This window comes from Cynara cardunculus, unplaced genomic scaffold, assembly GCF_001531365.2.
Source record: "Cynara cardunculus var. scolymus isolate 2C unplaced genomic scaffold, CcrdV1 Un_Scaffold_1571, whole genome shotgun sequence".
Taxonomy (NCBI): domain Eukaryota; kingdom Viridiplantae; phylum Streptophyta; class Magnoliopsida; order Asterales; family Asteraceae; genus Cynara; species Cynara cardunculus.
The window spans coordinates 35,114-47,840 of record NW_020200801.1 but is presented as its reverse complement, the minus strand read 5'-3'; the positions used below and the strand labels follow the sequence as shown (position 1 = coordinate 47,840).

The window sequence follows — 12,727 nt, the reverse complement described above, 5'->3', positions numbered from 1 at the left end:
GGTCCCTTAATACAAGATTCAGTCATGACCAAATACAAGGTCTAAAAATTCAAAATACATATCTTGTACTAATCCACAAAACTATTCATCAAAAGCAATTCCTCATCTGAAATGCATATAAGAAAATCATTAAATTTTTTCCTTTCCTTTACCTTCTACACCTCCTGCAATACACATTTTAAAAATCACAAAAACGAGGGTTAGGCTGAAGAGTCTAGTGAGTTACCTTAATCATGAAATTGCAGGGTGAATGATCACCAAAACCTTTATAAAACAACTATTCATATATATATAACAAATATATGAGTACGCAAGAAGGTAATACCAAATCATTATCCACATTCAAGCTAACCATGTAGCTATACAAATTTCATAACTTTAAGCCAATCAGGTTCCATTTAATACCATTTTAAACATTTTCTTTATCAAATGAGATTTAAACAAAGATTCAGGCCAAACCTGACGTTCCATTCTCAATAACATCCAGACTATGATTTCCAATAAGAACCTTGATCCTAAATCTTTAAATCACAAAGAAATAAAGATTCCAAACCACGATAGTCTTAAGGGATATAATAGAAAGTGTTATGTAATACCACACACAGACAATGCCACCCTTATATCAAATGTACACCTCTCCTTGATATGCCACCCTTATATCAAATGGACATCTCTCCTTGATATGCCACCCTTATATCAAATGGACATCTCTCCTTGATATGCCACCCTTATCACTTCATCAAAACATTTATAAAATAATTCTGAATAGACCGCAGTCATTAGAATTGTTATCAGTCTGAAAACATTTATATCAAAACTTCATTTTTATGAAAAAATAACAATTTCTTTTAAAATCAGAAGACATCATCTCAAATCCGGTCAACAAATCCGGTCAACAATCCGGTCAACAAATCCGGTCAACAAATCCGTCCGGTTTAAATACTTGGAATAAAATCCACTTTGTCCGGATATCAAATCTGGTCAACACACCACACACTCTTTGAACGGTTTACACTCAGAACAAACTCATATTGAACGGATATCAAATCCGGACAACAGTCCTTTCAAGACTTGTCCGGTTTAAAAATAAACCGCTCACCACTTGATCGTATTCCTACTTCTCAGTATAAAATCATAAGTAATACTACCAATTATAAACCGCTCAACACTCAACYGGTTTATCAAACTCCGGACAATAAGTCACTCAAGGCTTGTCCGGTTTAAAGTAATCCGGACAATAAACCGTTCAAGGCTTATCCGGTTTTAAAATAATYCSGACAATAAACCGCCTAAGGCTTGTCCGGTTTAAACACTTATYCGGTCACYCTATGTCYGGATCAACAYTTAAACAACAACAAAAATACATGGTTTCAATCTAAAGAGTAGTAACATGAAATAAGCAATTGAAACCAGTAGTAAATTTTATGCAAAAGGGTTTAGAACCACTCACCTTATAAAGCTTTTGAAACAAATTCTTGAAATCATCCCTTTTGCAACTTAGCACAAGCAATCCGTACAACACTCTCTTTTAAAATCTCTCAAAATCAGCCAGAAGAAATAAATGAAGAGGCTAAGCCTCTATTTACACTTTCCAAAAGTAGGAAGTCGGCTAAACCGCCTTCCATACCCCTTTCCCACCTCATGCTTAACCCACATGCACACATGCATACATACTCCATGCATCACTTGCATGCACACATATATATACATCCATATTCTATGCATACATAAATATATATATATAAATATATACCTTTATCCAAATAAATGCACAAATTCGCATACCAGCATGTATCAAACATATCAGTTTATCATACTATCACACAATCATTTAATCAAATAATCACGTAATAAATACCTCAGGTAATAACCAGGATCCGGTTATTACAGTTTGCTAAACAAAATGTCTTGAAATCACAACAAAACACTTAAAACTCGATGAACATATCTACTAATTGTTTCCCCCGACCTATAAAATCTAACTTGAAGACATCTATTTTTGGTGTGATGTGCTAAAATGTTTACAAATGTAGCAACTTGTTCTTCAATTGTCACGTTACCATCATCTAATAGTCCACCACGTGTTTTTAGCAACCCACACAAAATAGCAAATGCATTCCTATCCATTCGCAACTCATTTACACAAATAATGTCACTTTCATGTGTGATGCGTTGGATTTCTATCTATCTAATTTGAAATCTAGTGAATGTTCTTTCTCTTAAACTTCTCCTCCGATCATGTCTTTGTTCATATTCAATTAACCAATTCACAAAATTGACCAAAAGTATGAGTAAGTCGATGTAAGCTTTCAACACTTTAACAACTACAATTAGATGGTTCTGATCCATTATACATAAAAAAAAAATGAGATGTAATCACTATAAAATGTTCCAACTCATAATATAGTGGTATAACATAATCTATGAGATCAAAAATACCACTCATATGCATGATCAAAAACAGTAACAATACATTCAAGCAATTGATTCAAATTAGGGGTTTTTGTTTTTAGATTAAACTACCAAAACAGTAGCAAAAATCTTATCTTCTAAGTGACTTAATTCGGTTCATAAATTCTCTCTAATCAACTTCTTGAACAAAACCTCAGCCTCAAAAATCCTATCTTCTAAAACAAGACCTTTCAACAAAGTGTACCAAAACAGTTTACCAAAAATTCCCAATACAACCAAACATAGCAAACCCTAAATCGATTCATCTTAAATGAGAAAAACAGTTGATTGCAATGTTCATCATATACGCATCCACAGAATTTCGCAGCCGAGTTCAAGTTTAGCAATCAATTCAAACAGTTGAAAAGGAAATCGATTCGAACTGTTGAAAAAGCAATCGATTCAAACAGTTGAAAAGGCAATCGATTCAAACAGTTGATTCAAGCATTCGGTTCAAGCAAACAGCCGATTCAAGCAAGCAATCGATTCAAACAGTTGATTCAAGCAATCGATTAGCAAACACGCTGTGATGAAGGAGAAGGTAGCAATGAAGTAATTGTGTACCTGAGAGTATGGAGAGAGGAGAAGGTAGAACTTGTCGAGATGAATGAGAAGGTAGAACCAGAATCCGACGCTGATTGATGAAGGAAAAGGTAGTGATGAAGGCGAATGTTGTGTATGGAGCGCACGCCGATTGATGAAGGGAAGAAAAGGGTTAGGTCTTGAGGGTAGAGTGGTAAAAAATTTCTTGTTCCATTTAGTTCTAGGGGGTAAGGGTGAACAATCGTGTCCCACCCGTGTTCTACTTAGTTCTACTTAGTTCCACAAAAGGCCACACCAAACATAGAACAATTGTGTTCTATCATGTCATGTCCCATCCTATCCAGCGCACCAAACACACCCTTAAGGCTCAACACTAAGAAGATCGACAATAGGTTATCGTCTTAACATGCAATGAAAATTTTTCTTTAGTACTTTCCCCGATCTAGATATCATAATAACACAATAGCAATATTGAAGTATCATGGTCCCGATCCAATCTTGGACTTTTTCTTCATCTTCTGGGATTACATCTACATGTAAAAGGACCTAGGTTACAAAGAAATGACGTTGACCTTGAGCGTAGCACATATAAGGCAGTTCACTAAATTATCCTTTTCCTAATTCATCATCTCTTCCGATCTTAAAACCTTCAATGTATGATCTATTTCCTTTCTCCAACACAAAAGTTTATAGCTTTATATAATATGTTGTTAAGTCTTTGTATTTCATGATGATCACTAGGCAATAACATAATCTATCGCAATCAAATATTTCGAATAAAATCTCAATATCAATACTACAGTAATAAGTGAAAAAGAACCATGCCTAATCGCTTATTTCATGTTGAATTTACAATCATACACCAAGTGTAACCATCGCTTACAACAATCATTTCATCCATACACCGCATATGAGCATCAGCTGCAAGAAACTCATAATCATTCGTTCATATTGATCAAGATTAATCTAACTCAAAAATTAGGGTTCATGTTTAAAGCACACAAAGACAATGAAAATACCAGTATCAACCTGCAAACTCCAATGTAGAAAGAGTTTCCTTGTATGAGAGTGAACAATATAAGCATCCATAAACCATTGGTCCTGAAATCAAAAAATAACTTGATAAGAAATGAAATTAGCTATCAAAATAAAACAAAAAAACCCCACAAAATCAAACCAACAGTTCAAATACACACACACGAACGAGGAGAGCGTTAAAGTAACAGCCTACTATGAAAGATCTTACAATCGATTCCATTCCTTTAGCTGGAAAAAAAGAAAAACATACAGAGAATGTGATTGAGTGAGAAATGAAGAAAACCTAAACCAGGGCCATGAGGCCCATGATCAGCTTCATCAATGCCCATCATGCAAGGCTTAGATGCCCATTCCAGAATTTTACCCTCCGATCCCATTTCTATTGCTTCAGCGAAAGCATAGCAACAAGTTCCACAGCCGGTACTCTCGCTGCTACACTCCAATCGACTCTCATGGTCGTTCCCGCCAGAAGTACCAGCGAAGGACCGTGGGAAAACGACGAGTTAGGAGTGTTTGGGATTGCTTATTTAAAACAGCCTATGCTTATTTGCAAAAATGCTTATTAACTTATGTGGCATCAAACCGGAGTTTTGTAAAAAGTGTTTGGATTAGCTTATAGGTACCAAAAAGCAATAAGCTGATAAGTTATTTTTTAGTGTTGGCATATTTTGCTTATATATGTAAAATGACTAAAAAAAACAGTCTTCCATATTATTGACTTATTAACTTATTTGATTTTTTAATATGTAAAAATTTATTTTTCATCATTTATAATAATATTTTTGACAAAAATTTATATCAATAAGATTAATAATTAACAAACATTAATAAAACAGGTTTAAAATGGTAAACTGGTAATAAGCAGTTCTTCATAAGTCAGGAAGGTTTAACTTATCAAAAACTGTTTATTACCGGTTTGGCACCGGTATAAGCAGTTTTATTTTTTCTCATCCAAACACTAGCATTTAGCTTATCACCGGTACCAGAATGAAATAAGTCAAAAAAAAAACAAATAAAATAAGCAATCCCAAACACCTCCTTTTATAATTTAATCTATACTGTATAATAAAACTTTGACAAAAACTCTTAAAAATCATCTTTTATACATGAAGTAGTGCTTATTGATGCATATTACTTAAAAGTTCAAGATTACAAACAAATTATACGTAAGTACAACTTATTAAGCTTCATATTTGAATTCATGTAACTAAGTGTAGATAAATATAACTAAATACAAGATAAACTTCTCATTTTAAATATAAAATCTAAAATATAATTATAATAATTATTGAGTTCTAACAGATTACTTAGTTATTATCTTTATAAATAACTAGAAAGGTACTCATACAATGCAGCGAGATACATCTCGATTTCAGTGTTTCGTCTTTTGTCTTAGTCGATGTTATAATACGGTTTTATGTGGTTTTGAGAAAGCGATAATGTTTTTATTTTTAAATAAAATACAAATATGAAGATATCATAAAAAATTAAAATATATATATATATATTCATTTTTTTTTTGGGTTAATAATATAATTTTTTATAAAGATAATAATTAAGTATTTTGTTGGAACTAAATGATTATCCTAATTATATTTTTAGTTTTTTTATATTTAAAATGTGTTGTTTATCCTCTATTTGATTATGTTTATCTGAAGTTAGTTACACGAATTCAAACATGAAGCTTTAATAAGTTATACTTACACATGTTTACTTATAATATTGAATTTTAAGTAATATGCATCAATAAACAATACTTCATGCATAAAAAATGGTTTTTAAAAGTTTTTATCAAATGCTTTATAATATAGTATAAATTATATTATTAAACCAAAAATAAATTACTTCATTATTAAATCTAAATAAAATTATAATAAAATTTTGAGTTAAAGAAATTACACAGAAAAATGAGAACTTTTAAATTTTTTTAAATTTTATGATATATTCAAAATTGTATTTTATTTAAAAAAAACATTAGTGTTTAATCAAAACCACATAAAACCTTATTATAAAATTGACATAGACCAAAAAAATTAAAACGAAACATTAAAATCAAGATATGTTTTGCTGTATTGTGCAAGTACCTTTCTAGTAATATAAAAAGATAACTTATAAGTGTATTTAATTAATTTATTCTCTTTATAAATAAAAAACATATAACCCCATAAAAAATAAGAAATTCATGACTTTGTATAGTGTATTATTCTCTTTGATGTTAACAAAAAGGGGGTGTTTATGATTGCTTATAAAAATAATTTATTGATTTATTCTGATATGGTATCGATAATAAGTATTTTTGAGTGTTTAAATAAAGTGTTTATAATGGTGTCAAACCGGTAATAAAGAGTTTTTAAAGAAGTTAAACCATTCTAATTTATAACAAATTAATAAGGACTTTTATAGAAAAGCATAAGTTGTTTCAAATAAGCAATCCCAAACACCCCCAAAGTATATTTTTATTGTTTTTTTTATCACATTTCATGTTCCGTGGGTATGATCGATTATAGTAAGTTATCTCATATAATTTGGTCTTTTTAATATTCTTCCATGATTTATCCAAATATTACTATTTCTGCAAGTCTTACTTCCTTCACTTGTGGACCCAATTAAAAGACAAAAAAATTATCAGATTTGACCTAGGTCTACAATTGCGACGGCCAAGTCTATAATTTGAGTTTTTTTTTGTTTTATAGCTACGTCCGCAAGTGGCATAGATGGTACTTGCAAAAGTGATATTTGGATAAATTAAGGACATGAATTACTAGAAGACTAATTTATGTCCGAGCAATAACCATTTTGACCAATTTTACTTAATACTATTAAAACATTTTCAACAGATTTTTTAAAATTTCTCTAAAATTAAGAATCAAATGTCAAAATCTTTATTTATGAAAAATCTTTTCAAACAAAAACTTAATTCAAACAGACGGTTTTATGAAAGGGAAAAAATCCAAGGTCGGTTAGGGCAACTATAAATATACCGCGTGGAAACAAGCCGCCATTTATCGACACCAATTCAATTCTGCTACCAAGAACCCAAAGGGAAGGAAATAGCGAAATGGAGAATGGGAACCACAAAGAAATCCCTGAAGACGCCAATGAACGTATGATCATTGTTTAAATGTTTTTAGCTCCTATTTGTTCAATCGATTGGTGTTTCTATTGATTTTATTTCTGTTTGTTCCGTTTCAGATTGCCCAGGAACACAATCAGAGGATGCCGGAAAATCTGATGCTTGTGCCGGTTGCCCTAATCAAGAAGCTTGTGCTTCTGCTCCTAAAGGCCCCGATCCAGGTTCGCTTTCTTTGCTTGTATAGTTACTTTTGGTTGGTTTTCCATCAAGTCAAGTATGGATAAAACTGGATAGGTTGGGACTGATCTTGCTTTCGGGAGGTTTTTCATAGATAGAAGCAGCTTGTTTTTGTAATTGGGAGTGACAAGAACTCAGCTTTCTGCATAAAGCTCACCCATATGAATAAGTCACTTTCTATATATTAAGCCACCACCTAATGAATAAGCTGCGGGTCTCATTAAACTCACATAAAGCTCATTAAGGGACTGTTTGGTAGTTTCTGAATGGTTTTGTGCATAATGATTAAGTGGTGAGAACGATTAAGAGGCTCAATAAAATTTAATTGTTTAGTAATTGTTCATAATGAAATTAGGGCGCCAAATGGTTAAGGGAGATCCAAGATGCAAAATCATTCGGAGGATTTTAGAACCATTTGGCAGGAAAAAAAAATTCTCAAACAAGATTCACCACTTAACAATAATTCAGAGGATGCGTCTTAATAGAACTATCAAGAGATAAACAAACAACCCCTAAGTTGCTAACAAGCATGCCCTTACATATTGTTGTGCTTTATCGGCGAATTTTATTTAGGAATGCATCTTGGTGCAAAAAAAAAACTTTGGTTTAGCTCTTATTCAGTGTAAAGAATAACTTTTCCTGCGTAACAAAGTTTCAAAGGATTTATATTTTGTTGGATTGACGGTAACTTGTTGATTATGTAACATTTGATGACGTGGATACTGTTTACAAAATGTTTTAGAGTGTAGTGGATGATAAACTTGACATCGACGTCATTAAATGTTACAAGATCAACATGTTGTCTGTCAAAATGGTTAAAAAAGATAGGAAATTTTGAACTTTGCTACATTGATTGGGATTAAAAAAAAAAAGATTTCTTTGTTACACTAGATAGTAAGGCAAACTTGGTTGCATTTTAATGCATTTCTTGCTTGTATTTGTTATGGTAAATCATTATGCAAACTAGATTAGTTGAACATGTTTTCTAAATGGCTCAGGCATTTATAGGAGATTTGAACCTGTGATCATGAACCCGCTAGGGCAGACCTATTTCAATCAAGCTTAGCACATGTTTTATATTAGAAGATAGTTCTTTGGTACCTTGCTGTGGGACTAACTCGAATTAGCTGACTGATAAAAGATTAAGCTATGTGCTTCTTGAAACTATTACTAAATAAAGCAAAAATTAAGCAAGTCTTGGAAAATTGTAATACTTTTTGTTTTACATGTTGCTGGAAATTTAAATTTTTTGATTTTTTGAGAAGTTTTCATGTAAGATTTACTTGTCTTTGAAATCATGTGGTGATAGCATTGATTGAGGTTCGAAAAGATTTCTGATTATAGCGCCTTTATTTGAAGGGTATTCTAGATATTCGATAGTTGTTAAATTCTTAAACCACGTGTCAGGTCAAATTAGCGGTTGTTTTAACGTTAAGTTCTGTATGGATAAAGTTGTTTCTATTGATTGGGATAAATTGATGTTCGGTTGTTGTGTTGAATAAACAATCCTAATGTCAGAAATGAATGTTTTATCCCTCAATCTAGATTAATCATCACTTAATAACAGTTTGTGTATCTGTTGTATGCAAATTCTGAATGACAAAAAATATCAATTTAACAACTTGATACAACATAATGATGCAAAATTCAATGATATTATCTTAACAAAATAGTTTAAATACAATTAAATATTTGGACATATATAAATATTCAATATATATATATATATATATATATATAAATATATTCTATCTTTTTATGTACTAAAAAATGCACTAGCATTTGCAAATCCCCTTTTTACATGCTGAAATTGGTCCCCTGCACAGTACATACACCTCCCTGGTTTCAGTTCCCCAGACCCTGTCCATGTTGATGCACTAGCCGCTTGAGTGATTGATGCATCTTTGCAATACAAAACTTTTCAGCAGCTTTAAAAATGAACTTATTATCTTCGTTGCTGAGGCACTGCAAAGTGCCAACATCATTGAATAACATGGTTACCATTGAGATCCCTGATAAGAGCAAGAAATCCCTGTCCAAGTGAAAAAAATAACCATCTTAATTTGTCTTTTATCTGGAGTGTCTATGAGTTTGTGCATCACCCTCGTCCCATGTGTTCAAAGAAATTCAAACAAGTTTCCTTGGCTCACAAGTAACCTCCATTCAAATATGAATTTTTGTTCTTTAATACAAACTCGCATAAGGTAATTCCCAACGGGTTGTTCATAAGCTTAACCATATCCCCAATGATCTCATTGATCACCATCTTCAGTTCACATGATGTGGTTTCCCTCGTCAAAGCACTTTGGTGACACCGACACCCATTTTGATCTTTTGAAAACTTAAGTATTTACCATTGCAATTCGACCATTTTCAGGACCACTTTCATGTAAATATTTTGCCCTCCAACCCCCTACTTGATTTGCAATTTCACCTTGAATGATCAAACTATCCTCATTCAACATCCCGTTTTGTCTTGGATGATATAAACCATTAGGAATAACTAAATTTAAAGCTGATATTCCCCTCTGATAACCAACAGGAGCACGGAAATTTAACAGTGCCCATCATTTTGCTTCAATTCATTCAAAAGATTGATACCAAATTGCTACCCATGCATAAACAACTTGTACACCCATATTAAAACAGTAGTCTTGGGGAAGTAGATGGATTGAAGTCACTTAAAAACCTATAAACTTCAAGAAAAGGACAAACACACTAAACCCATAAATTTCAAGAAAAGGAAAATCCCACTGGACCAAGAGATTCAGTTGCTATAATTGAAACCTAGTTGGGATTCAAATCAGAAATGGGAAACACCACTAAACCAAGAAATTTAGTTGCTATAATCGAAACCTAGTGGGATCCAAATCAGAAATGGAAAAACCCACTAAACCAATGAATTTCAAGAAAATGAGATACGAACCAATTAAAGGCAATGACAAGAATTTCAAATCAGAAATGGAAAAAACACAACTATGAAAATCTCATATTTTTGAACTAACCTCTTTGTTAATGGCAGTGTGTTTCACAGAAATGGAAGAAACCAACTACTGTCTCTTCATTTTCTGAGCAGGGAGGCCAGACATCAGGAGGAGGGAGGAGCTTCTTTAAGCCATCATTTATTTCTTTAAGCCACAACCAAACAAGCATACATCTTATACAACTCATTAAGTCATCACCGAACAACCCCTAATATAAATTTTTAATAATTGGATTTGAGTAGAATTCGCTCCCAAAATGTTTGCTCTAAGGAGGAAGATGCCTAAACCACACACACACACACACACATATATATATATAACCTGGCCATGTGGAAAAAATACTACTTTTAACACCCACCCTGACCCGTGCTTTGCAGGATAGGACCCAAACAAACCAATAAATTCAATTCCTACATTGCCTTAAAAATCCTGCTCTGATACCATGTTAACGTGTCTTGACAACATGGCGATGTTGGACAAAAATACTACAACATATTTATCATTTTCTTGTGTTGCCAATATTGCACCTTGTGGGTTGTAAATACTTGTAATCGTATAATTATATTATATAGTAGAAGAATATTGGGTCTATTCTTAAAATCTTTTCTCTCTTTGGACAGATTTGGTAGTAATTGCAGAAAGAATGGCTACAGTGAAGCACAAGATACTAGTTTTATCAGGTAAAGGTGGGGTTGGCAAGAGCACGTTCTCCGCACAACTTTCATTTGCATTGGCCGCCATGGATTTTCAAGTAGGTCTACTCGACATCGACATATGTGGGCCCAGCATCCCAAAGATGCTTGGTTTAGAAGGCCAAGAAATTCACCAAAGCAACCTTGGTTGGTCCCCTGTTTTTGTTGACTCAATAGGAGTGATGTCAATCGGGTTCATGCTCCCTGACCCTGATGACGCCGTCATCTGGAGGGGTCCACGCAAGAACGGGATCATTAAACAATTCCTCAAAGACGTTTATTGGGGAGAACTCGATTTTCTAGTTGTGGATGCTCCACCAGGAACCTCAGATGAACACATCTCAATTGTTCAATTCCTCAAAGAAACAGGAATAGATGGTGCGATTATAGTCACCACCCCACAACAAGTTTCTTTGATAGATGTAAGGAAAGAGGTGAGTTTCTGCAAGAAAGTTGGGATAAAGGTTCTTGGCGTCGTTGAAAACATGAGCGGATTATGTCAACCCGTCACAGACTTCAAATATTTGAAACAATCCAAGAATGGAGATCAAGAAGATGTTACACGATGGGCTATGGAAATAATGAAAGAAAAGGCGCCAGAATTGTTGGATTTGGTGGCTTGCAGTGAAGTGTTCGATAGCAGTGCAGGAGGAGCTGCAAAAATGTGTCGTGATATGGGTGTCCCTTTTCTCGGGAAAGTTCCATTGGATCCGAAGCTATGTAAAGCCGCTGAAGAAGGTAAATCTTGTTTTTCCGGTGAGGAATGTGGGGTGAGTGCTCCTGCACTTTCTGCTATAATCGCTAAATTGCTGAAAGATAACACAATGACCTGAAAACTTGGTGCAAGTTAATAGTGTTGTTTTAACGAGTTTGGTTATGTGATTCTTGTTTTCGTTCGATGGATAGGATCGAGATTTTCTTGAATTTCCGTGTTAATCTACATATGTGAATTTTGACATCTATGTTTTATAGATGATTTATGTTCTCTATTTGTGTTGGGTATCTTTATTTGCCCTATGATCATCATGTATATTGTACTACACAACATAATAAATTATACAGAACTTATATGGTCATTCACTATGCACAATTGATATTTTTATCAAATTTTTCTGCTTATGACACATAAAAGTGAGACCTCTGTTGAGACAGAGGTAAGGTCTGTGTACATTTCATCCCTCCGATATCCCATATTTGGATGTTATATACTGGGTTGGGTTCGGTTTTTTAGTATAAAAGTCATCTCTCTCTTGAAACAAAGGTAAAGTTCGTATACAGTCTATCCATTAAAAATAGGTTAACCATCCCAACAGAGTTACTAATTCACATGATTTAGATCCATTGCTACACAGTTCTAGATCCGACAAAACCCTCCCTATTGAAGTTGGTGTGGCGACAAGGGTTTTTACACCCGACGGGAATGGAACCTAGGATGGGAGGACGAGGAAGAGGAACTCTCATTGACGTAGGGTTACCATCGAGTCTTGTTGGCTCGGTATGGTCTTTATCTGTGCCTTTTCAACTTGAATAATCTCAAATATAAATTTGTTATTGGGACCAAATATTTTATAATCTTTTTTTATTAATAAATGGGTGGCATTAAATAGATCTCTTTTAAAAAGATGTGTACGAGAGTGGAATTGATAAAGGAGTTACATCTATCAAATTACTTTTCGGTTTTAAAATCGACATGGGCATAGGAGAACCCA

General features: G+C 33.4%; 1 protein-coding gene across 1 annotated transcript; it reads left to right on the top strand.

The window, feature by feature from the left end:
• The first annotated feature begins 7,042 nt into the window (after positions 1 to 7,042).
• On the top strand, positions 7,043 to 12,101 carry LOC112502546 (cytosolic Fe-S cluster assembly factor NBP35). The gene is made up of 3 exons (XM_025106496.1): positions 7,043 to 7,136; positions 7,225 to 7,326; positions 10,947 to 12,101. Exons 1-3 carry the CDS (start codon positions 7,091 to 7,093, stop codon positions 11,849 to 11,851), a joined length of 1,053 nt encoding a protein of 350 aa, XP_024962264.1. The 5' UTR covers positions 7,043 to 7,090; the 3' UTR covers positions 11,852 to 12,101.
• The last annotated feature ends 626 nt before the right edge of the window (positions 12,102 to 12,727 follow it).